Source organism: Bos mutus, chromosome 4 (genome assembly GCF_027580195.1).
Source record: "Bos mutus isolate GX-2022 chromosome 4, NWIPB_WYAK_1.1, whole genome shotgun sequence".
NCBI classification, from domain to species: domain Eukaryota; kingdom Metazoa; phylum Chordata; class Mammalia; order Artiodactyla; family Bovidae; genus Bos; species Bos mutus.
In genome coordinates, this window is record NC_091620.1 from 36,990,473 (window position 1) to 37,017,372 (window position 26,900).

Sequence of the window (26,900 nt, forward strand, 5' to 3'; positions counted from 1 at the left end):
GCAAATCAGCAAAAAAGGTGCTGAGAAGCCCTGTGATAACCTGTGTCTAACACTTGACCACAGTTTCCTACATTTTACTGAATGGTTCTTAGTGTCTCCCAAGGTCACCCAACTCCCTGCCCCCAGGCATAACAGGGTCCAGATTCTTGCTGATTCATGGACCTGCAAAATTTCCCCTAAATTTTGTGGACGTCATTGTCAGAGTTGAAATCTTTTAGCCTGTTAAAACATGTAAAAATCAACCATAGTTTTATGAAACAACAACAAAAAAGACTAGACAGAATTTTAAAAGTATGTGAAACCTTTCTAGAAAATTCAGACTGCTCTATAAATAGATTCAAAATTTTTTTATAGTGATCCCCAGTAGGTTGTCAGGGAAAGAAAATAAAAAGTCATTAATGAAAAGAAGTAGCCTTTTTCATTGGAGAAGGAAATGGCAACCCACTCCAGTGTTCTTGCCTGGAGAACTCCAGGGATGGGGGAGCCTGGTGGGCTGCAGTCTACAGGGTCGCACAGAGTCGGACACGACCAAAGTGACTTAGCAGCCTTTTTCATAGAAAATAATTCTAAACTTTTCATATATAAGCAGGAAGTACCTCCTGGAACTCTGAACAACCTGTCCCAGTAAAGCATTTTCTCTCTGCATCCTCCAAGGAGATGTCTGAGGTCCAGAGAAGACTACAGATGCAGCCGTTTCCACAGACCCTGCCCCTTTCTCCATGAGTCCCTCCCATTCTGTCCCAGAAGCCCCTCCCCATGGTTGGGTATTACAGGCTACCTTGGACCCCCGGGCAAAGTAACTCCCAGCCTCTTTAATACACCAGGGGCTGCACACTTACACATCTTAAGGAAAAGCTCTCACTTAAAAATGAAAAGGATAAAATATTGACTTAGCAGCTGATTAGTGGCTAATTTTTTAGACGGAATTCACTTTGCACCTAATAATTTTTATTCCTGGCTGATTCAGAACTATGCAAATATATTCATAAAACATTAATGAGCAGTGAGACCTAGCAGTGCCCCTGAGCTTGGTTCTCTGGAAAGAGCCTAGGAAGAGGGATCTATTACGTGTTTTTGGAGGTACTGTAGAGGCTGAGAAAAAAGTAATGCATAATTTTCAACTGAGAGGCTAGGCTTCATGCAGGAGAGCTGGAGGACAAAAGGGGCAATTATTTGGTCACCTTTCTTGGGGCAGAGGTGTAGAGACACTTAAATGACTTCTTGACAAGCTGGAATTTGCAACTTCCAGGCAGACCCGGGGTGTTGAGAGCCGAGGAGCTACAGATCATTGTCAAGCTCACTCACATCCAGGGCTTTACAGGGTCTAACACTGGAACTGCTCTCCCTAACGCCAAATTCATGCTTCAGGATGAAGTGACTCATTTCCGGTCTGGACGGTTCTTCTGCATCCCTTGAGAGCTGCACAAAGCACAAACCCCTCCTTGTCACCTCTCCTCACCTAGTAACCCCTTCCTACATTTCCCTTTCCTTCCTGGCCTTTCTCCTTCCTCCAGCAACCTTTCTCTGGGTCACCCACAAACCTCCAAATTCCACTGGAAACAAATGCTTATTTCTCTGGAAGGTTTCTGCAGAAGAGATTGTTTTCCTACTTGCCTAAACCAAGTACTCGTTTCTCTCCCATGATGCCAACTTCCCACAAGCCTTCTAAGCCAAGGATTTTAGTTTTGTCACATCCGCCCTCAGGAAAACCTCTTCTCCTTAAAGCTGAGTTATCCAGTAAGGCCAGTCAGCTTAATTGGATGTTAACTCCTAGTTTGAGGAGAAAGTTGGACCCTGGCTCACAGCTCAGGGCCCACCAGACAACTCCTACCCTCACAGTTTCTTGACTAATTCCACTCCCATGACCTCTCCCATTACTGTACTTTCTGAACGCGGTCACAAAGACTCCTTTGGAAATGTTTAACAATATCTTCCTCCCTGGCCACAGGCTCCTGGCCCTCCAGCCCTGTCAGTCCTTGGCATTTCTTATTTTTCTTTTGATACCACTGATCTTCCTCATTTTCTTCTGCTTTTCACCCAGTCTCTGACCTGAACTCCAAGTTCAGCGGGTGCTGCGCAAATCCTCATCATGCGCTCCCCCTTTCCTACCCTGGAGACCACTTCTCTCCCAAAAAACCCTGTCTTTTGGCTCCACCTGCAAAATCTCTGTCTCCAGGAAAGCAATTTCATCCCCATTTAACCAAAAACTCATTTCCAAACGAGCTAGAGAAAGAACAGTCTGAATTTTTCAAGAAATGTGCTTTAAATAGTTTCAAGTTCTCTGGACGCTACTAGCATTCCGAAATACAGTCACTGCTAGAGGCTATTTTAAGGAAAAGATCAGGATGCTCTGTGATTGGCATGTTAATTATTTATATAAGATAATGAGTTCTACGGCTCTTATCACAAATTCTGAATTATTGAGGGTACTAAACTTGTAATACTCTAGAAAAACAGACAAAAGGTAAAACAAAATTCTGTATTTTAAAATCTTTCAGGCAATACGATACTGAGTGGCTTTAAGGAAAACAAAAAGTTGGTTTTTTTTTTTTTTTCATTTCTCCAAATGGACACATGCTCATTCTACTTCAAAATGGTTCAGGTGGTCTGATCTAAAAGCCACTGTAACACTCCCCCACACGCTCCAAGGCCATGCTAAGTTTACTCTATAAATGTGAGAATGCCTGCTCACAAGGAGAGAAAATCGGGGGATGGATAAAAAATATGTATGCTTCCTTAAAGGGTGCTATTTGTAGCTTCTTTATTTGAAAAATATTCCAAATATCTGGGCCTAAGTACAATGTGACTATCAAATTGAATGGATGTCCACAATAAACCCTAGAAATGTAGTCAGTCAATTTACTCAGCAATGTCCACTTATTCAAGAAAGGATACTTACTTGTAAATTGTAGTCTTGTAGAATTTTAACTAAGGAGTCTCTCAAATTAGGAATCTCCATTCCTTCCTTAATACGGTGAATTAGTAGAATCGGGTCAACATGAGTGCCAATGTTGTTTAACAAGCCGGTGATAAATGCTATGGATACCACAGAAAACATATAAGCAATGGAATGGATGTAATTTTAGGCAAAAAGTTATTTCCTTTTAGTAAGTGTCAAAACCATCTGAACTTCTAACTCTTCCCAAGAACTAATTTTCTTTACTTTTCTCAAAGAAGCAGCTAAATGAGAAGAGATTTAAAAAGAAAATGAATTGGAGAACAAATGATTACTTCAGAACACAGTTTGTGATGTCAAAGAGAAGTGACTAATATTTATTGAGAATATACTATGGTGCAGTTATCATATACTTTTCTCCAATATTCTGCAAGGTGGCAATGTTTTTTGTTCCCATTTTATGGAAAAGGAAAAAACAGGATGGTTAATGAATTCGTCCAGGATCACACAACTAGCAATTTTTGAACCCCAAATCAAAGCCAGGGTAGGCCCAGGTTCTAAGCGTGCTTCATTACCACTCTACCTCCTGTAGGATCCTTGAACTGCTACTCTATTATGCTAAACTAGATTCTCGAAGTACCTTAATCTGTAATGAACCTGAATAACACCCTCTTGTATCTCAGAAAAAAAAAAAACTGTAACAGTGGTTTCTAGAACTTGAAAATCTTGAAATAGATAAGCCTTCTGACCAAAAAATAAAAAGGGGGAAGGGAGAGATTTTAAACCATGACTGCTAGTTTCTGAATCATATCTATATCTTTAAAAGAGGACTTTCATTTGTTTCCTTCCAAAATGGGAGACCTGAGCAGATGGTCAAGGAGAGGCAGCAAACAGACACTCCTAGTGCTGTACTGATAAAACAAGGCAGGAGAGAGAGGCTCGATGCTACGTAGCAAACCTCCAAATATAGTCCATGTCCAGTAATGGTTATGGGTTTCCATAAAGAGAACTGATAAGGGCTAGACTATACACTTTCAAAATAAATGCCCACTGTGTACAAACAAAACCAGAATCTTTTATTTCATTTGGGTGCAGTAGGTAAAACTATGCTTCATGGGAGCAGAGTTGATATCATGTCAATCACTTGTTCTTTATCAAGTTCAGCTAGCTAACATGAATTATTAAGGCTCTAGACTTCCTGTATAGGGAGAGTTTGGGAAATCTTTACTATATACATGACCTATTTTTATTATAGATACTTCACCATATTTTTAACTCAGTGCATCTTGAGATGATTCTTACTCTAGACACAACTGGCTAAATGGAGAGAAAGAAGTTATGAAGGCAGATGGGTTTTCTACTTACGTGGTTTGTCGATGGAATATAAAATCAGATCTTCCCAGAGTTCTGCATCATCCTGCTCCTTGGCAAATTCAATCGCTTTATCAACATCATGCAATTCCTCCATGATCATCTTCAGGGCACTTCGGCTGTTACCCATTCGGCCTAGAACAATGTGAGAAACACGTTTAGGATAATTTAATTAAACGTTTTAAGAGAAACCACATCTCACTTTGTTTACACAGTTTGATAGCCATGACAAAAAGTGTATTTCCTTATATGACAACTGTAACTTAGTAAAATAAATCCTAATTACTAGGTATTTACTTTGTACTGAATATTCACTTAAGTGCTTCACATGAATTACTTCCTGTAATCACTATAATCTGAGGAAGTAGTTCTATTAATATTTCAATTTTATAAAAAAGGACAGACATGTTAGTCACTTGCCAAGATCATATAGCTACTAAATGGCAAATCTGGAATCTGAAACCAGGTCTCTCAGATTCTGACTTCCTTCTGATGAAAAGCAGAAAAAGAAAAAAAAAACAAATTTGTCAACCCATCCACAATTTATTTTGATTTACACAATACTAATTATTATCTCAGTAGCATTTATTAAATAATGCTACCTTCTTTATTGAGCTATGAAGTCTCCTTCTCCAAATATTAAATTCTTATATAAAACAGGCTTTAACCTCTGTTACTTTGGTCTGAAACCTATGTCCATTCTTGGAAAATTTATATCACGTTGTCACCCCACTCTAGCTTATGGGGACCAAAATGAATCAAAGCTACTTACTGAGAAGATAAACCGTCTCTTCTACAAAGTTTCTCTGTTGACAGATCTCAAGAGCCTTCAAATAAAGCAAGGTAAAAATGTTATGTGTTATCATATAAAAACAAACATCTACAGTCACTTAAACATACAAGTTTGAAAGAATTTTCCAATGCCTCCCTTTAAAAACAAAGCAGAAGTAAATAAGCCTCTTTAAGTTTTGTTTGTAGCTGTCCAGATTTCCCTGAGAGGTGCTGGACTCCACACAATTTAACTGATAACATATTTGAGGCAGAACATTCCAGAGCGAAGGCAGAAAGCAAGATGCTGAAACAAAGGTTCTTCCCCACAAAGCTTTCTTTCTTTCTGCTACTTGAGGTTTCTTCATGGCACTGGTCTAAGCTCCAGGAAAGGACTACTGTTCACAGCTGTATGTTCCCTGTAAAGAGCAGTAAATACTTGCTGCATAAAGAATTAAACACTGGGGTGGGAATATTTCTATTGCTGGCTTTACTGGGTCTAGAAGAAAACTCTGTTCAAGGATCTGTCAAAAGTGGGAGGAAAACTGAAAAGATATGTGCACCCTAATGTCCATGCAGCACTATTTACAATAGTGAAGACATGGAAACAACCTGAATGTCCATCACCAGATGAATGGATAAGGAAGATGTGGCACGTATATACAATTGAACACTACTCAGCCATAAAAGGAACGAAACTGGTTATTTGTAGTGATCTGGATGAACCAAGAGTCTGTCATACAGAGTGAAGTCAGAGAAAAATATCTTATTAATGCATATATATAGAATCTAGAAAAACTGTACACACTAACCTATTTGCAGGGCAGGTACAGAGATGCAGATGTAGAGAATGGACTGGTGGACATGGGGGTGAGGAGGGAAAGGGAGGGTGGGAAGAACTGGGACAGCAGCACTGACGTATATACACAATCGTGTAAATGAGCTAGCAGGAGGCTGCTGCAGAGCACAGGGATCTCAGCTTGGCGCTCTGTGATGACCTGGAGTGGGATGGTGATGATGGGGTGGGAAGGAGGCTCAAGAGGGAGCGGGTATACATATAGCTGACTCATATTACTGTACAGCAGAAACACTGTAATTGTACTCCATTTAAAAAAAAAACACTTTAGAATTGGAATGAAACTAAGACAATGTTTTAGAGTTGTTTAGTAACTAAGTCATGTCCAACTCTTTCGGGACCCCATGGGCTGTAGCCCACCAGGCTCCTCTGTTCATGGGATTTCCCAGGCAGGAATACTGGAGTGGGCTGCCATTCCCTTCTCCAGGGGTTCTTGCTGGCGTGGATTGTTTACCATTGAGCCACCCGGTACACAATCATTTAAATGAGAAAACCTGAAGGCCACAATGAGCAAGAAACACCACTAATTTGATTATTCACACAATTCCTTTAAAAATTATGTAGCAGACAAAAATGGAAATATTGATCAGAGGAATAGGATAGAAAGCCCAGAAACAAATCCATGTACCTATGGTCACCTAATCTATCACAAAGAAGGCAAGAATATACAATGAAGAAAAGACAGTCTCTTCAATACGTGGTGCTGGGGAAACTGGACTGTTACATGTAAAAGAATGCAATTAAAACACCTCCCAATACCATACACAAAAATAAACTCAAAATGGATCAAAGACCTAACTGTAAGGCTGGACATTATAAAACTCTTAGAGGAAAAGATAGGATACTCTTTGATATAAATTGCAGCAAGATCTTTTCTGATCTACCTCTAACAGTAATAATGAAAATTAAAACAAAACAAATAGGACCTAGTTAAACTTAAATCTTTGCACAGCAAAGGGAACCATAAACAAAACAAAAAGACAACCCTCAGAATGGGAGAAAATATTTGCAAATGAAGCAACCCACAAGGTATTAATCTCCAAAATACACGAACAGCTCATGTAGCTCAACATCAGAAAACAACCCATTCAAAAAAATGAGGGGGAGCTAGAAACAGACATTTCACCAAAAAAGATATACAGATGGCCAACAACCACATGAAAGATGCTCAACATCATTCATATTAGAGGAATGCAAATCAAACTACAATGAGGTATCATCTCACACTGGTCAAATGGCCATCATCAAAAAATCTACAAACAATAAATGCTGGAAAGTGTGTGGAGAAAAGGGAACCCTCTTGCACTGCTGGTGGGAATGTAAATTGATACCATCACTGTGGAGAACAGTACGGCTGTTCCTCAAAAACTAAAAATAGAGCTACCATATGACCCACCAGTCCCACTCTTGGGCATATACCTGGAGAAAACCATAACTCAGAAAGATACATGCACCCTAATGTTCATTGCAGCTATTCACAACAGCCAGGACACAGAAACAAATGTCCATCAACAGAGGGCTGGATAAAGATATTACATATATACAATGAAATATTACTCAGTCATAAAAATGAAGGACACTGTGCCATTTGCAGAGATATAGACGGACCTAGGGAGTGTCATACAGAATGAAGTCAAAAAGAAAAAATGTCGTATTAACACTTATGTGTGGGATCTCAAAAATGATACATATGAACTTATTTGCAAAGCAGAAATAGACACACAGAGGTAGAGAACAAATGTATGGACACCAATGGGGGAAGGAGGTGGGATGAATTGGGAGACTGGGATTGACATTTCTATACAACTTACACTATGTATCAAATAGATAACCAATGAGAACCTACTTTATAGCACAGGGACCTCTACTCAGTACTCTGTGGTGACCTAAATGGGAAGGAAATCCAAAAAGAGGGGATATATGTATAACTGATTCACTTTGCTGCATAGCTTAAATCGACACAACATTGTAAAGCAACAATTCTCTAACAAAAATTTAAAAAGTGATGTGGCGAGATGCTCCCTAGTATCCGTTGTCCATTTCTTCTATAGTAGTAAGATTATAGGTGGTTGAGTGACTGCCCAGAACGAAAACCTCAAGGCCTCTCCGGTGGTAGGAGAGCTATGTGACCAGTATCCACCATGGGGATGAACCAGAAATGTGGGAGGGCAGCTTCTGGGTCTGAGAACACCCTGCTCTCTTATTTTTAATCCTTTCGTCCAAACTGCTCTTGGAAACATGGATGATACAGGAGACGCAGGAGACCTGGGTTTGATTCCTGGGTCAAGATCCTCTGGAGTAGGAAATGGCAACCCACTCCAGTATTCTTGCCTGGAAAATTCCATGGACAGAAGAGCCTGGCAGCCTACAGTCCATGGAGTCGCAAAGAGTTGGACACAACTGAGCACATACACAAAGCATAAAAGCATGTTTGCTTATTTTAGATTCTTGAATGTTCCCGAACAATAGTGCTCCATCTAGAGGAAAAAGTAGCTAAACTAAGATTTTTAAAGCCAACAGGACATATATACATGCACGTGTGCAAAAAAGGAGAATAACAGAAAACAAGTGACAAGACAGAATAACAACAAAAATTGAGTAAAAAATGATGTAAAAATAATATTCAAATTTTTCCTTTCCTTATTTAATGTAAAGTAACAGTTAAAAATGTAGGGGTTAACTAATGGAAACTTTATCAGCCCTATCTACTGTATCAGTTTTACAATGATTTCTACATAGTCTTGACCCCATCATCTTTTATACAGTCTTATTTTTCTTTAAGGAAAATTAATAAACTATGCATCTCCTACTTTATTCCTCCAGATTCATATATACTGCCACCTTGTGAATGCAATTAGATATGAGACTGACCATAAATTCAGGTATTAATGATAAAGCTAATATTTTGCTTTTAACTATTCTCGGCACAAGCAAATCAGATTTGCAAACATGAAAACTAGGACCTGATGACCACACCTGGAAATGACAGAAGAATGAACAGTTTAAAAACTGATGTCTCTCACAATTCTTGCAATATTGAGGAATATCTTTATTACTATTGCTGTTGCTGTTATTTTAATTAACTTTTTAAACCTGAAAAAAGTGATTCCTTACCACAGCGGAAAATATATGGGACCCAAAGTTAAGAGACTCAGGTTCTAAGGCTCAGCATGCTGTCTTATAGCTCTAGATTGGGGGGAAATCTACTTAGGTTTTTATGAGTCAGTAGTTTTTCTATGTTACAGGTAAACATAAAAGGAATTTGTTTCTAAGATGAAACACAGTGTGCACAGTTATTATTTCTAGGGAGAAAGGAATGAGATGCTACATGAATTAAAGTCAAGAAAATCTCCTTTAAGATGGCTTGAGGTACCTGAGCAAGGACTGTATATTTTTTGCAAATATACAGACTTCCCCAATGGAGTCTCAAGCAGAGATAATCTCTAATAAAGATGTCTCAAAGATCTTTAACATGAAAGCCTAATGACTTGATTATAGTGACATGTTTCAACCATTACTATCTCAAATCCATTTTGTTCCAAATTCTCTTTCCACTGAAAGTTATCTTAAAAAAAAAAAAAAAAAAAAACTACTTCAAACATAATTATTCTCAGGTTTGTGTTGAATTCTCTTATATGCAATTGATTTTTCCCAGTAGCTCAGAGAGAAAAATTCCAAAGGGCCCACACAATGCTCCAGGTGAGTTCTTTGTATTAGAAATATCATGTGTGGAGATGAGAATTTCTGATGCTGCCTTTGTGGTCAGAGCAGTGTGCTTTCCATTGAACACTACTGGACTGGAAACTGTAAACCAAATGGGTTGAAAGCATGTTCCAGACACGGACATACTGGAATCCACGTGGAACCTCTGTACAGTGTTCAGTGAAGGGGAAGAAGGATGCCTGGGTGGGTGCTAATCACCCTCGTGTGTGGGGCTCTGGCTGAGGAGTCAACAGGACAAGGCCAGGTCTGCCTGGAAACACGTTTCCTTCAAAGTGAGGCACAAACACAGGGGCACAGTTCAAAGATTAAGATTCTCCCTCTTTTTCTAGATTATAGATTCAGAAGTGAGAAAAGAGAGGAACGTTTGCTTTTCTAAGATGATGTGTTTCCAAATTTATTCTTGAGAAAAAGCCTTAGGGCCCAAACATAAACTGTTAATGTTTTTCATAAATTAATATGCAGGCAAGATTTTTTTTTTTAATTGTAGATTCAGAAAATCCATTGAGCTGAAACTGGTTCACAGTAAATTCAACACATTTGAAGTTAATCATCATGGGCTGAAGAAGCAACTAGAAAAGCTGTGATTGCACAAAAATTGCGTGTTGTCAAGTCAACTTCTTAGTAAGTGTCTCTTACGGGTCAAATACTTTGTTTTGTTGCTACATATGGCTGATGGTAGAAAGTACTTGCTCTCTGGCCATCTGAATTTAGGAAGATATGTGTAGATGGTAGAGAGCATTGCAGATGGTGTGAAGAACCATGGAAACAAAACTGAGGGTCTTCAGTCACCCAGTTTCTAGTACACACATGGTGAGTATTGTAGTTTATTTTGAAACAGCAAGCTCATAATACTTACTAGTTCATTCATTCACCTAACGAGAACCTCGTAGATATCAATTTATTCATTCATTCAACTGGCATGCAATAACATTAAGTGTCTAATGTGTGGCTGGCTACTGAGTTTATGAGAATCAGTGAAACAAACTCCTTTTCCTTGAAGAACTTATAGGATGGTGGGAGAGACTAGAAACTGTAGTTATAACTACAGTTAACTACATTATAACTAAAATGGAATTGAGTGTGACAGAGAAATAGAAAAGTACATCATGTGGGTATTTAAAGCACACAGGGTGCAGGACTGAAGTTATGTATCAACTTGGAGTCCTGACTGGGGCAGCTGCCTCTGGCTGTGAGTGGTCCATGTCCCCCTCCCAGGCTGACTTTGCTGGTAAATGCATCAGACTCTGGACAGTGTTTTATGGTTGATAGAGTCCTAGACCCTAGATGAGACCTTTATCCCAGTTAAACCTGGCTTAGAGATACTTGAGGTCCTTACCAAAATCTGATCTGATAGGACCACCCATTGTGATAGAATGCCCGGCAAAACCTCGTGCCTGAAGAGCCAGTCTTTCCCTTGAATGAGGATGGACGAGCAGAGACAGAAGACTAGAAGAACCCAGAGCTTATCAACAATGACAACTCTCACCTCGCAGCTTTTGAGCCAGGGCATCTGGGACTCACCTTTTCAAGGGGGCAATGGATACTGTCTCGGAGAAATGGAAGCAAGTTGGGTCGGTCGAATTCAGCATAAAGGCTGATCTGCTTCTCATGGTAGCGCTGTCCCTTATGGTGGTCTCTTTTGAAAAGCTTATGCAGATACTAAAAAGATCAAAGGAACAAATGAGGGGTATTAAAATAGGGAAGTGATACCTGTTCAACATTGCTATTTTCAGCCACAGACAGGCTGGTGGAAAAGCAGTTTTTGGGAAAAATCTCTAGGTGAAGGAGAAGTGGAAAGGAGACACCTTGGCAAGAGTAAGGAGGTGCTGGTCCTTCCTAGGATGGCCCCGAGTGACCTGTTTCTGCCTCTTACCAACCACGTGGCCCTGGGCAGGTCACTAACCTCTCTGTGACTGAGTTTCTTTATCGGCAAAAATCTTCAGTTGTGAGGACTGAATGAGTTACCATTTGTAAATCACTCAGAACCATACCTGGCTTGTAATAGGCACTGCAGAAATATTAATGACAGGATCTGTTAATATTCTCACCATCATCTGCTTCACCTCAGAAGTAAAAAGCTTGATGAGTGTTTCTAGATTGTAAAAATTCTCATCCTTTATATAAAAGGGGGTAGAATCATGGAGCAAGAACATGTTCTCAAAAATGACTCCAGTAGAAAGTGCTAAATTAATTCTCATATTTTCTAAATCTCCTCTCCTGAAGTTTTACTGAGATCTGTGTTTGCCATGAAACGCTGCCTCCACTGGGGACCTCAAAAAGTGAAAAAAATCAAGAAGAGTCAGGTGTTTTGAACCCATTTTCATAGCTGATTTCTTTTTCTGACTGTCTGAAAAAGTTAATGAACCTTCAAGGGAGTGAGTGATTCACTTTCAACTAGGAGTAGTAGCAAAGTTATCAATATATTGCACAGAAGTCAGAAATCGATATTCAATGTTTCAGAGATCAGATCAGTCGCTCAGTCGTGTCCGACTATTTGCGACCCCATGAATCACAGCACGCCAGGCCTCCCTGTCCATCCCAACTCCCGGAGTTCACTCAGACTCACGTCCATCCAGTCAGTGATGCCATCCAGCCATCTCATCCTCTGTCGTTCCCTTCTCCTCCTTCCCTCAATCCCTCCCAGCATCAGAGTCTTTTCCAATGCATCAACTCTTCGCATGAGGTGGCCAAAGTACTGGAGTTGCAGCTTTAGCATCATTCCCTCCAAAGACATCCCAGGGCTGATCTCCTTCAGAATGCACTGGTTGGATCTCTTTGCAGTCCAAGGGACTCTCAAGAGTCTTCTCTAACACTACAGTTCAAAAGCATCAATTCGTCGGTGCTCAGCCTTCTTCACAGTCCAACTCTCACATCCATACATGACCACAGGAAAAACCATAGCCTTGACTAGACGAACCTTTCTTGGCAAAGTAATGTCTCTGCTTTTCAATATGCTATCTAGGTTGGTCATAACTTTCCCTCCAAGGAGTAAGTGTCTTTTAATTTCATGGCTGCAGTCACCATCTGTAGTGATTTTGGAGCCCAGAAAAATAAAGTCTGACACTGTTTCCACTGTTTGCCCATCTATTTCCCATGAAGTGGTGGGACTGGATGCCACGATCTTCGTTTTCTGAATGTTGAGCTTTAAGCCAACTTTTTCACTCTCCACTTTCACTTTCATCAAGAGGCTTTTGAGTTCCTCTTCACTTTCTGCCATGAGGGTGGTGTCATCTGCATATCTGAGGTTATTGATATTTCTCCCGGCAATCTTGATTCCAGCTTGTGTTTCTTCCAGTCCAGCGTTTCTCATGATGTACTCTGCATATAAGTTAAATAAACAGGGTGACAATATACAGCCTTGATGAACTCCTTTTCCTATTTGGAACCAGTCTGTTGTTCCATGTCCAGTTTTAACTGTTGCTTCCTGACCTGCATACAAATTTCTCAAGAGGCAGATCAGGTGGTCTGGTATTCCCATCTCTTTCAGAATTTTCCACAGTTTATTGTGATCCACACAGTCAAAGGCTTTGGCATAGTCAATAAAGCAGAAATAGATGTTTTTCTGGAACTCTCTTGCTTTTTCTATGATCCAGTGGATATTGGCAATTTGATCTCTGGTTCCTCTGCCTTTTCTAAAACCAGCCTGAACATCAGGAATTCATGGTTCACATATTGCTGAAGCCTGGCTTGGAGAATTTTGAGCATTACTTTACTAGCGTGTGAGATGAGTGCAATTGTGCGGTAGTTTGAGCATTCTTTGGCATTGCCTTTCTTTGGGATTGGAATGAAAACTGACCTTTTCCAGTCCTGTGGCCACTGCTGAGTTTTCCAAATTTGCTGGCATATTGAGTGCAGCACTTTCACAGCATCAGCTTTCAGGATTTGGAATAGTTCAACTGGAATTCCATCACCTCCACTAGCTTTGTTCGTAGTGATGCTTTCTAAGCCCCACTTGACTTCACATTCCAGGATGTCTGGCTCTAGATGAGTGATCACACCATCGTGATTATCTGGGTCGTGAAGATCTTTTTTGTACAGTTCTTCTGTGTATTCTTGTCATCTCTTCTTAATATCTTCTGCTTCTGTTAGGTCCATACCATTTCTGTCTTTTATCAAGCTCATCTTTGCATGAGATGTTCCTTTGGTATCTCTGATTTTCTTGAAGAGATCCCTAGTCTTTCCCATTCTGTTGTTTTCCTCTATTTCTTTGCATTGATCACTGAAGAAGGCTTTCTTATCTCTTCTTGCTATTCTTTGGAACTCTGCATTCAGATGCTTATATCTTTCCTTTTCTCCTTTGCTTTTCGCTTCTCTTCTTTTCACAGCTATTTGTAAGGCCTCCCCAGACAGCCATTTTGCTTTTTTGCATTTCTTTTCTATGGGAATGGTCTTGATCCCTGTCTCCTGTACAATGTCACGAACCTCATTCCGTAGTTCATCAGGCACTCTATCTATCAGATCTAGGCCCTTAAATCTATTTCTCACTTCCACTGTATAATCATAAGGGATTTGATTTAGGTCATACCTGAATGGTCTAGTGGTTTTCCCTACTTTCTTCAATGTTTAGTTCATGTTAAATGGACACAAACACCCTAGAACCCACCTGAGGTGGGACGACTTCATCACACCAAGTGCATCAGTGCATCTGCCCCCTTGATTGGATTGATTCCTCAACACAGAGCATGAGCCTGCCCTGAAGTTGTGACCGGGAATGAAGTTGCCGGAGCCTGACACTTGCTGTCGTATATGGTCACTAAATAAGCCTAACCAGGACACAAGCACACTGAGAACCCCCTCCTTGGGTTAACCGCTCCCTCTCTCTCAGGCAAGAACTGGGGGAGGCCAAGAGAAGTCCCTGCTCTGATGAAGACTCTGGCCACTCCACTGGCATGGCGTCAGTGTAAGAATTGACACACTGCGGTTTCCCAGAGGTGCAAATGGATTAAGAAGGTTCTGTCACATCTTTGGGGCAAACGTATAGAGACATCACTTTGCCTGACAGAGACGATGTGAGCCCCTTCCGTGTGAGCGCCGCCACCGTTCTACGACTGCCCCACTGACACTGTCACTTGGTACCTGCCGCCTGTAGTCCTGTCTCACGGCTGAAGGAAGCCAGAAATCACTGCTTTGCAAACAAATTCCATGATGACCCACACAGAGGTACCTTGCTTGGGTAAACAGATAATCTGGCGATTTTCAGTCATGAACAACAGAGCAAAAAGCATTCAGAAAACCACTGAGCAAACAAAGGGACAACTTCCCCCCAAGTCACTTCACTTTCCTATACTGGAGTCTTCAAAAGCTTCAGTGCATGAAACTGACTTATAAATGCTCTATTTCCTAACGCTCCTCCCGGGGTGCAAAGAGGTGCGCACAGACACAACAGTCTTATATGATGCTCACAGGCCTACTGGGAACAACCCCTATTTTCACTGAAGACTTCTCTGGCATCATTTTGAAAGGACATAGAAAAACATCTCTTCCTGTTTTGCTCCCATGATGACAGCAATGCAGAGAATCAAAGGAGCCCCCCAACAAAAGAAATCTAGAGTAATGCGCCCAGTGGCACCACCACACGACCACATAAGAGAAGAAGGCACAGGCTCTGTCAAAAAATGAGGCTCTGATCTGTGAGTGTTCTGTGTGGTCCTGGACATGGAACAGCTGTGTGGTGTTTCCTTAGCAGGAAAACTTGGTATCTTTGGTGTAGAGTCAGGGAACTGGCTTGGCTGTAATTGATGCCATAATTATATTGAATGGTAACTAGAGAAGTGTGGATGAAGAACACTACCTGCCATTTGTAAATAATCAATGTTGCCCACCATCAAGCCCATAAAGCCACTGCAGCCATCCCAACAGTGCCCCCTGAGGGGAAGTCAGCTTGGACAAAAACACACTCTGGCCCTGGACAGTTAAGATGCGTATCTAAGGAATGATTTCAATGAGCCCAGAGTCTACCATCTTCCTATACAAAGGAAGGCACTAAAATCATTAACTTGAGATGTTTGTTTTCTGTGTCTGTGGTTAGCAATACTCTTATGATACTTCACTATATTTTTGTGTTTTTTCCCCCAGCAAAAACTGCTGTACATCCTGGCTCCCCTGATCTGTTTGGAACAGTCCCTTAGCGCTATCTAAGAGGCTGCTCTCCCAGGCTATAGTTCTTTGTATGTGCTCAATAACACATAATTCTCAACTTTCAGGGTGTGTGTTTTTTTTTCTTCAATTGACAGAAGGAAGTTGTTTACTCCTAGGCATAGTTTGATAATACAAAAATGTGATAACTTTTTTTTTTAATCACAATTCAATTTTGAGTCAAAGTTAAAGTTCCTGATCTGTTATTAATTCCTAGTCTGGATTCTGATCATCTGCTGCATAATAACAATTACAGAATATTGTGTTCACTCCAGTCTTCTCAAGCCAACACTGGAAGGTGACTTGCTGCTCTATTCAATCAAAGGGCAAAAGAGAAGGACTGTCATGCTCACCACATGCTGCAACTCTGGTCTGTCTTCTAATTCTTCCACTACTTTTTTAATCTATAGGAAAAAAAAATTAAATGTAGAGTTATGAGGATACAAATACAGCTGTGAAATTATCTCATAAACATCTCTCTTCTTTATGGTGATAGTGGTCTCAGACACTCATCTGTTTCAATACATAGAAAGGCACTCACTGAAATTTTATCTTCATTGTCCAGAAGCATGTCAACAGCTTTCTGCAATATGAAAAAATACCCAGTCACTGAAATTTGCCACCGAAAAAGAGAACACAGAACATAATGTGTTATATATGGTATCACCATGAAAGGCAGAGGGCCTGTTTTACATGGATTAGAGGGTTCTTAGCTTTAGAACGGTTCTTGAGATATTTCTAAATGTATTTTAAAATTTGTTTCACTCTGCGGTCTCCGTGTTTTGCATACAACATAAAATGATGCTGTGCTACAACTCACAATACAAAGCATTTATATTCCCAGTATTACAAAAAAGAGCTTTCTTTCTGGCCACGTGAATATTGATGGAGTCCCTTTACAGATTCCACAGATAAAAGGAGCTGGTCTTATGTGGAGAAGAGGATAAGACACAGAAGGGGGAAAAAAAAAAGACACCTGAAACTTCATAACAGTATAAAGCTTATGGATTTACAGAATTGAGTTTAGCCACCTTTATCATTCATGAAACACAAGTTAGTGTTTGTAACAAGAGGCGGTGGGAAGACAACCCACCAGACTAAGCCTCATACAGAGTCCCTGGGTCTTGTTCTTGACTCTGTTACATTGCCTACCTGTCTGCTGAATTTTTTTTCTGAAACATTAGGATGTTGGAAGAGATTACCCTTAAGTTATTTTCTAATTAGAAAGTTACGTGATTCCTTGAGTTCATGCTCTTGAATAGCAATGAATTTGAACTCATTCATCTTTTGTCTACAGCTTCATATGCAAAATAAGCTCTTGAGATATATGAAGGGTGGGTCAGTCATAAGGGGAGACTGGCTATGGGAAAATTAATTTCTATATAAGTTGCTCATCCCCTTAATCATCTTCTGCCAGAGAAGCAGAATCTCTGCACCTGAACTTCCTAGGAACTGCACTATTTTTAAATTTGTACTCCCTAAGGACTTAAGAATGAAAAATGGGCTAAAAGCATCTTTCAGAAAAAGTAGATTTAGCTTCTATTTAAATTATGTTTAAGTGTGTGAAGTCTAATACACAGCACGTAATAGATATATAATATAGCACATAATACCCCTAGATACAGTAAAATAAAATTTTAAAAAGTTCAAGTAACCTTTTTGGAACCTTAAGTGTTCTACTCTTTGATTTATCTAAAATTTCAACTTTTCGAGTAACAGCTACTGTATTTTATGAAACTCTTTCTTTTCATCACTAGCACTTCGCATTAACTTTCTTTTTTAAAATACATACAATTTCTATCACTTTACAAGACCCACTGTGAGATGTGGAGGCTGGGTGCCCTCATCAGACAGAAGTGAAAGTGTTAGTTGCTTAGTCGTGTCTGATTCTTTGTGACCCCAAGGACTATAGCCCTCCAGGGTCCTTTGTCCGTGGAATTCTCCAGGTAAGAATAATGGAGTGGGTGGCCATTCCATTCTCCAGGGGATCTTCCTGATCAAGGAATCAAACCCAAGTCTCCAGCATTGCAGGCAGATTCTTTACCATCTGAAGTCTTTACCACCAGGGAAGTCATTAGACAAACATCCCACTATTCAAATGCACTTTATTATCTTCTTTTTTATCTTTTTGTCATCTGAGACCAATGGAAACTCCACATGCTAAAGCTGTGAATGCCAAAGAATAAAAGTGCCACAAACAGACCAGAACAGTTTACTTACAGCTTGAATTCTGGGACATACAATTAAGAGGATTGAATGAGCTAAAGCATATGGCTAGTTTCTCTGTTCCTATGAATTACAATGACCTGTTTTACTAAAAAACAAAAAATTACTTCACATACACACAACTTTAAAAGTTCTACATCAAGTTATGATTGCTTTTACAGAAAAACTGCATCAGCTAAAGGAGTCCTGAATGCCAACTACTAAAGGAACATCTGGCGAGGGTCAGAGTGTTCTGAACAGTTAGCATACAACAGGTTATGTGATTTATTAACTACTCCAGCATGTGGACAAATGTCTATAAAAACTTGGGACAGCACAAATAATTTATCAGTAGTAAAATAAGAAACACATTATAACTGATTCACTTTGTGTACACTTGAAACTAACATACACTATAAATCAACTATACTCCAATAAAATTTTTTAAAAAATAAATCTTAAAAAAAGAAAAACATTACCTCAGAATCAAAATCCATTAATAAAACAATTTTATCCTTGATAGAACTGAAAAGATTATGTTTGTGGATCAACTGGAAAACATCCTTGTGTCTTAATGTTAGGTATATTTCCAAAGCATTGCCATAGTTTTTGTCGTAGGTGTACCTGGTAAGACAAAGGTTTTACATTAATGTTCATCAACACTTCTAATAAAACATGAAGACATATTCAATAAATCATGTTTTACTTTAATGAAAACTGAAACACTTGTTTAGAGAGAAAAATTAACTTTATTTAGAAAAGTGTTCCTTGGGATTGAACTATATGTGACCAGTAAGTATTTCTTTCTCAGAACCTTGAGAAAATTTTAGGAAATTGAAAATATTCTATTGTCAATAGTCTGTCAATATTGACAAAAACTAATTTCCTACAGAAAACTCTCAAAATGTTTTAGAGAAATCCATATACAAAGAAATTATGACCCCCAAATGAAGGAAATTCTTATTCTAGTAATAGAAAGTTACAATTCTTACAAACAGTAGTCAGCTGACAGATGGGTGATATTCCAAAAGCTTATCTGTAAGGAGGTTGTATAAAATTCAAATGTGTTTTTGTGTTGAAACAATGTTTTTCACATTGCTTAATTTCACAAGTCAGCTCCTAAAGGCCAACTGATGCTAAGCCGCACTGGGTCCATTATTAGTACTAGAGAATTATCAGTACTATTAGTGTTAGTAACGAAAGAATCCAAGGAAATCTAGAACAATGTTTCCAGAAGAAAACCATTAGTGTTCCAACTCAGTGCCACAGACAAAACTCCTTTGGTGGAAAGTCTTAACAGCCCTGATACTAGGTCATTGGGTTTACTTTTCCTGGTCGCGGGCAAAAGAGGTAAGAGTGACAGAAGGGTTTGTCTGAGATGGCGGGAGTGTGAGGAGGGACTGAAGCAAGGTGGTCTTCTGAGATTAACTACAGCGTGCTTCTTGTTTCACTAATCAAAGGTCCTAGGGCACAGGGGTACCTTATCTGTCTGTATCTCAGGCATTTAGCACAAAGCCCGAGTCACTTAAAGTGCCCAAAAATACAAAAAGCATTGATCAAGCTTCCATATTCTGAGACCTGACTCAGTGCCAGGCACTGCACTCAGTTCTTGATTAAGAAATTTCATGAAAACCAACCCATACGGAATTGCCCCCAGTAATCTTATAAAGAGTCTACAGTTTGAAAAGTTTACTAACTTGCAGACCCAAGAATGACAGAAACCAGAGCCTCACTGGGAAAATGACTCGCTGCAGTAGTCTAAGACCTGGCGTCCTTCCCTCCCCAAACCACTGCCTCCACCAAGTGGTGCTGACCAAAGCTCCTCTCCTCTGGGAAATAAATTACAACTGTACAGTCTCACACATTTCCCTTACCTTACCTTCTAGCTGTACACTGGAGGCTTACGAAAAGTTTTTTTTACTAAGAGTGAATATAGGAAAATGGTACATACAAACTTGCATTCTCCCAATTCAGTTTGCCAGAGCTAAAATATGAAAACTTTTCATGACGATTGATTTGGGGGGGAAAAAAAAGCATTAAAATATACTCACAATTCTGCCAGGGTTTTAAGTAAGGTCCTGTTCTGACTATCTTTCTTCAGGTGATCCCGAACCGCTTGAACTATTACTGAATTGTTGTACAGATCTCCCGGCCATTCTCGGATCAACGTGGCAAAACCCTAACCGAGGGGGAAAAACAGAACACTCTTTAAAAAGGAAAGCAATCCCATGAGTTCAAACAATGCCTGAAAGTTTCATGGAAAACACACAAAACCATTTATGATGAAAACATTGGTCCATAAACATATCATCAATTTTCAGACTATGGGTTTGGTGGTGGCAAGGGAGGCAGAGAATGACCACATATCCATTTCCATTGGCCATTCCTGAAAAGTGAAGTGGGCAGAACCATCCCTGCTCTTATTATTGGAGGAAATGCATGAGGAAGCGAGGCCCCGGGGTCCTTCCATTAGGCACCACTGCACAGAGTTTAGGTCTACTTGCTCTCTCCTCATTGTGGACTAACGGTAACACCTGGAAGGCATTCTCTGACATCTTACAGATACTGTCCAAGTCAGCTGCGCAGCCAGCACTGTGCAGGTGGTGGCTTTGCTCCCATGGTGGAATCACCCAGCATCCCACGTTCAGCAAGTTATCATCTTCCTTCCACTGGGTGCCTCTAATTCTAGTTTTGTTTAGGGATTTGGGACTTTGGTTCAAGTTTTATCCCCTGCTTTTACCCTGACTCTTTCTGGATTTCAAAATTTGTGGTTCTCATAGAAAATTCCAGATCCCCTGATTGAATCCTGTCTCCAGTGCTATGGATCCTGTCTCCAGAGCTTTCCAGTGCTGTGAGCCAGTGTCCTGGACAGCCTCTGCAGTGCTGATCCCTAATTTTAGCCCTTGTAACTCAAAGTACTAGGGAGCAGTTTACTTACTGATCTATGGCAACTTTTAGGGGGGAAAAAAAACCAAAAACCTTAAATGTTTCTATAGATAGCAGAAGAAATAAAAATATTCACATTGAAAAAATTATTAATATTAAATAACTCAATGAATGCCTTAATGAGGCTTCTCTGGTGGTTCAGATGGTAAAAAATCTGCCTGCAATGCAGGAGATCAGGGTTCAATCCCTGGATCAGGAAGATCTATTAGAGAAGGGAATGGCAACCCACTCCAGTATTCTTGCTGGAGAATTCTATGGACAGAGGAGCCTGGTGGGCTAGTCAGACAGGACAGAGTCAGACACAGCAGAGTGACTAGCACTTTACTTCAGTGCCTTAATGAACTTTTAATTGGTTTAAATGATACTTAGAAATACTTTTAATTGGTTTAAATGATACTTAGAAATGAAACAGCATGGTGGAATTTGCTTCTGTCAAGTACTAGGATTTGGTAAGAAGAAAAATCATAAGAGAATCAGGAATATAGTTTGAAGTCCAGTTTCTACTCAAGTATCCCCTGGGAAGGATGGCAAGATATCAAAACAACAGTCTGTGTATTTTCTATTCAAACTGCAACTTTCCTTCATGTGACCATGACTACAGTTTGATCTGTGAGATTTGGGAAGGAGATTCACTCAATAAAGAGGATATATTTTATAAAACCATTGAATCACAACATTAAAATATTCTCTGAATCAAAATGATACTTTGGATCAAGTACAAAGGATCAAGTTTCTGTTTTCTTAAGACTCTGTAATTTATAAGATTAAAAGAAAAATGTCCTGACAAGATTTCCACCCCAATACTAGCAATTCTCAGTAGCCCTGAGACCAGGAATAATACTATTTGGGGAAAGATGAAAGCTTGGCTCCTTTTTTATTTTCCTGATTCAGTTAATAGCCTTGCAGCACTCCCAACTTCTAATGAAAATAAGACAAAATGACCGGTCACACTGCATGAGTGAAAATGAGACGACTCCAACATAAACTGAAATAAACACTAATCACATTTCACATTAGGCTATTCTCTGCTTAACTGATTTTATGTATCTCTGATTAAATATGACGAAAAATACTGATGAAATTACCCTGAAGCCTTTATTAATAATTAGAAGACACAGTTATCAGGGAGCTATCAGGATTCAGTGGCAAAGTAAGAGAATCCCTTGGTGCCCATCATAGGAAGTAAAAGGTTAAGGACTACTCATTAAACGAAATGCCACAAAAATCACCCCATTTTTAACATGCTTATATATCTGTTATTAATATTATGAAGCAATGCTTAACTATTTAATTCTGGTAGGCTATAAATTAAAAATTAAAAAGTTTCAGTAGAAACTCCATACAAAGAAATCATGAAGCACCAGTACCTTCAAGAAAATACTTTTAATTTCATATATTTTTTTATTATATTTTTTATCAGTGTTTAAAAAATAATTTTATTTTTGGCTGTGCTGAGTCTTTGCTGCAGGCTTTTCACCAGTTGCAGAGAGTGGGGGCTACTCTCCAGTGGCGGTTCACAGGCTTCTCCTTGCACTGGCTTCTCTTGTTGCAGAGCATGGGCTCTAGCGTGTTCGGGCTTCAGCAGTTGCAGCTCCCGGGCTTAGAGCACAGGCTCTATAGCTGTGGCTCATGCTTTGTGGCATGTGGGATCTTCCTGAACCAGGGATTGAACCTGTGTCTGCTACATTGGCAGGCAGATTCTTTACCACTGAGCCACCAGGGAAGCCTCTTATATTTTTAATCTGACCTTTAGTACTATTTTTCATCCACATTATGTGTGATCAAGTGTTGCTACACAACACTGCTATCTGATCAACTCCATGACAGTTTAATTCAAAACTAAACATGAAAGAATGATGGGAGCTAAAATATGAATTACTTACAAGAGCTTATGACAAAATCAAATTACTCATAAACTTCTTAATAAAATGACTAGGAAGACACCCTAAAACATACAGCAAAAAAAATCTATAAGCTTTAAGTTTTGCTTATTTATTCCACTCACAGTCAAAAGTTTTCCAGATATGAATCAACAAGATACCTTTAATGATATAGGATTTAAAAGTTTCTGGAAAAAAATAAGGGTTGAATAATGAATTGTAAGAGAATCACACAAATAATAAAATTTCTTTTTTTATTGTTAAATTACATTACTTTAAAAAGAGGACAAGTATACTAAGCTTTGGTATTTTGTTTTTTGTTTTTTTAATTTAAACTTATTTATTTTAATTGGAGGCTAATTACAATATTGTATTGGTTTTGCCATACATCAACATAAATCCACCACGGGTGTACACGTGTTCTCCATCTTGAACCCCCCTCCCACCTCCCTCCCTGTACCATCCCTCGTATTTTGAAATAAAGTTCATATTCTTTCCATATTTTCACAGAACACTCACAATTCTTTTTTTTTGGGAAGGTGTACAAAGATGGAATATTTATGACAATTATTCTAGGTACTCAGAACATACTGGAAAGAAACAGGAACAGTCCATTACAAGTCTTTTTTCACTGAAGAAACCTTTTCCAATAACTACAACCAATAATTATCTCTCATTTTTTTATATAACACATTACTCTGCCTGTTTTACATATTTTCTAGTTACTTGAAGCTTATTTATACAGTGTCTCCAGTAGGAGAAGGCGATGGCACCCTACTACAGTACTCTTGCCTGGAAAATCCCATGGATGGAGGAGCCTGATAAACTGCAGTTCATGGGGTCGCGGAGTTGGACACGACTGAGCAACCTCCCTTTCACTTTTCACTTTCATGCATTGGAGAAAGAAAGTAAAGTCGCTCAGTCGTGTCCGACTCTTTGCGACCCCATGGACTGTAGCCTATCAGGCTCCTCCATCCATGGGATTTTCCAGGCAAGAGTGCTGGAGTGGATTGCCATTTCCTTCTCCAGGGGATCTTCCCAACCCAGGAATCGAACCCGGGTCTCCCGCATTGTGGCAGACGCTTTACTGTCTGAGCCACCAGGGACCCACTCCAGTGTTCTTGCCTGGAGAATCCCAGGGATGGGGGAGCCTGGTGGGCTGCCGTCTATGGGGTCACACAGAGTCAGACACGACTGAAGTGACTTAGCAACTTAGCAACCAGTCTGTAAATCCACTGAAGGCTGGGACTGTGTTTTCCTCTTGGATCCAAATGAGTACTCAGCCCAGTCCTCGACCATGGTAGGTTCTAAAGATGTGTTGAATTGAACTGAATAGGAAATAAATAGGAACCATGCTCCTAGACTGCATGAGTTAGAACCTAGAATAAATGGCATACACCATTACCATAAACTCTTCTGTACAGATCTAGAAAGGAATAGATCCAGGCCGGGAGGGAAGATTGGATCATGACACTAGAACACATGCTAATAAGAAAAGAACATGAATAAATTGTCCCATTAGTATGCACAATTAATAAATATTTTGTTCAGTTTTAATTCATACTGAAGCACTTAATCCCTCCCTATGATAAAAATACAGGCTTATAACAGTAAAAGAATTACATTGGTGATGCAGGCATCGGAATGCTTGAATTGAACATATCCAGGAACACTTGGCTGACAGTAACTGAACAAGTCCTTGTGTCATTAAAGGATTACAATCTTGAAAGTCCCTTTAGATCTTAAGCTCTAAAATAATCTCAGAGTGAGAATGTAGTATTTGCATTATTACGCTTCTTTAAATGGACTCAGTAATTGGTTAAAAAAGTGCCCGAGTAGGCACTCAAAACACAGTTCTTTTTCTCATGCCCTCTCCGATTGCCTCTTTCTATTTCTATTAACCTTTCTGCAAGTCACCACACATTCTTGTGGGAAGGAGGAAAGTTGTAAATAAAGTCTTCCTTATTTTCAAAACGTAACATCAGAATGTGTGAAGGCAAGGACAACTTGTAACATGCTATGAGGTACCAAAAATGAAAACAGATCACTGGGTTAGGCTCCTGAACATTAGTAGGAGCTGAAGATGGCACCACTTTCATGAAAGACTGTGAAGGTTGGACAGAAGCTGGAGAAGAGGAGCCCATGGTCTGCAATCTACCAGGGAATGGACTGTCCCAGCAGCAGAACTTACCAGCCTTGCCTGGAACCTGCCCACCAGAAATCTCATCTTTCCCTCTGGTCAGAAGTAGGAGAAGGCTGAGTCTTTCCACAGCAGTTCGTGGACAGCCTTATGAGAGCACCTGGCATATGATGTAATAATTTATCTGTTTACCTTAGAGGTTTGTCAACCTCAGGCCTGCTGACATTTAAGGACAGAATTCTTTGTCATAGGGAGCTGTCCTGTGCATTGAAGGATGTTTAGCAGCATCCTGCTGGCCTCTACCTACTAAATGACAGTGTTACCAATCTCCCAGTCATGACAACTAAAAATGTCTCCATCACCAAGTATTTCTGGGTGAGTGAGGGGGTGGGGGGGTGTCTGCCCCTGTTGAGAACTGCTGGTTTACGTGCTTGGGTGTGACTAAGACTATGAGCTACTGCTAAATGCACATCATTTCATTCACACCTGCATGCCTAATGCCTAGCACATTCCTGGAATACAGCAGGCATGAAACAGATTTTCCGAATAAATGTGTGTTAAAGGAACAACTTTAAAAATTATAATCCATTTTGGGAGACTTCCATGACGGTCTAGTGGTTACGACTTTGCACTTTTACTGCCGAGAGCCCAGGTCTGATGGCCTGATTCCTGGTTAGGAAATTAAGATCTCACAAGCCATATGGCATGGCCGGGGAAAAAAAAAGTCCATTTTGGGTGCATGCAAACACCAAATTTAAATTCAAACCTAGGCATGCCTATTATATATGGCCATGGGCAAGTTCTCTCTTTAATCTTTAGTTCTCTGTAAAATTGGATATTACTAATATAATGTTGGGAGTATAACATCACAACAGGCAACTGAAAGTGCAGAGTATACAGCAGATAAGCAATTTAAGCACTAGTTTCCTCCTTAATCAATAAGCAAACAGATCACTTCCAATTTCCTTCCTGCCTCCCAACTTCTCTGATACTCCTTTGGCAAAGTTCTGCATTTCAGAAAGTTCTACATTCTTCAGGGTAGTTAGAAGCATGGTTAGCAGATGCTATTCTATCTCTGAAAACCCCCAAATGGTACTTGATCCTTTTCCTTTAGCTCTATCAAGAAGCTAGCTTTAATAAATCTTCAGAATGTCCACAGATTAGACATTTTCTCTAACAAGGTGTACGTATTTTTAATTGTCATCAGAGTGTATGTACCCCCAGTTTCATCGACCACAGAAGCTGCAAACCTGCTGCCTTTAAATCAGCTGCTCCACTGTGCTATTTTTCTAGATTTCTTAACATTTTCCACTGAAAACAAGACGACCATGTTGGAATGTCATACCTCATAATCACTTTCCAAAAATTCATGTAAGATCATTTCATAGATGAGTGGTTTCAGAACTGGATCCCCTCTTGGCAAATAAGGACTAATCGCCTAAGAAAAGAAAAAGAAAGAAAAAAAAACTTTAAAAAGTAGCAAAGTAAAACTGTACTGCAATAGGCAGCAAATATAAAAGTATACATTTACTTTAAATTTTAAGGCAATAGAGTACTTTGGAAAAATATTATGAAGATAAAAGATTCAAATAAGCTCTTTTTATAATACAATATATTTTTTAAAGTACATATGGGGTGTCTACATGTATGAATAAATTTGAAGCAAAAAAATTAACTCTGTTAAGTAAACTTTCTCTCTTCTTCTTGATGAATTAATGAAAATCTAAGTTATAAGAGAGAATGTCACAGAAGTTACATGACATCTATTCATGTTTTGAAATTAAGGGGAAATATATCTTGCGTTTTTAGCTTTCTCAGTGATGTATTAAAAGTTTCCAATTTCCAAACACTTGAAAATAGCTCTGCAGTGCACTACCTTACCACTCACCATGCTCTGTCCTGGGGACCCAGAGCTTGGGGCACTGTCCCAGGAGCTCACAGCCTCAGAGGGAAGTATGCTGATATCTAAACAGCCAATTG

The 26,900-nt window shown here is 39.6% G+C and overlaps 1 protein-coding gene across 2 annotated transcripts in view; it reads right to left on the reverse strand.

Annotated features, from left to right (window-relative positions):
• Positions 1-26,900, reverse strand: part of VPS41 (VPS41 subunit of HOPS complex) — a 192,973-nt gene that overhangs the window by 9,345 nt on the left and 156,728 nt on the right. For both annotated transcript variants that reach the window (XM_005888154.3, XM_070369337.1), the window contains 9 exons: positions 26,266-26,358; positions 20,006-20,133; positions 18,434-18,578; positions 16,291-16,332; positions 16,103-16,153; positions 11,136-11,273; positions 5,040-5,094; positions 4,262-4,402; positions 2,900-3,036 (listed from right to left, as the gene is read on the reverse strand). In XM_005888154.3, the coding sequence (XP_005888216.1) occupies positions 2,900-3,036; positions 4,262-4,402; positions 5,040-5,094; positions 11,136-11,273; positions 16,103-16,153; positions 16,291-16,332; positions 18,434-18,578; positions 20,006-20,133; positions 26,266-26,358 (930 nt within the window). The remainder of the gene's footprint in view (positions 1-2,899; positions 3,037-4,261; positions 4,403-5,039; positions 5,095-11,135; positions 11,274-16,102; positions 16,154-16,290; positions 16,333-18,433; positions 18,579-20,005; positions 20,134-26,265; positions 26,359-26,900) is intronic.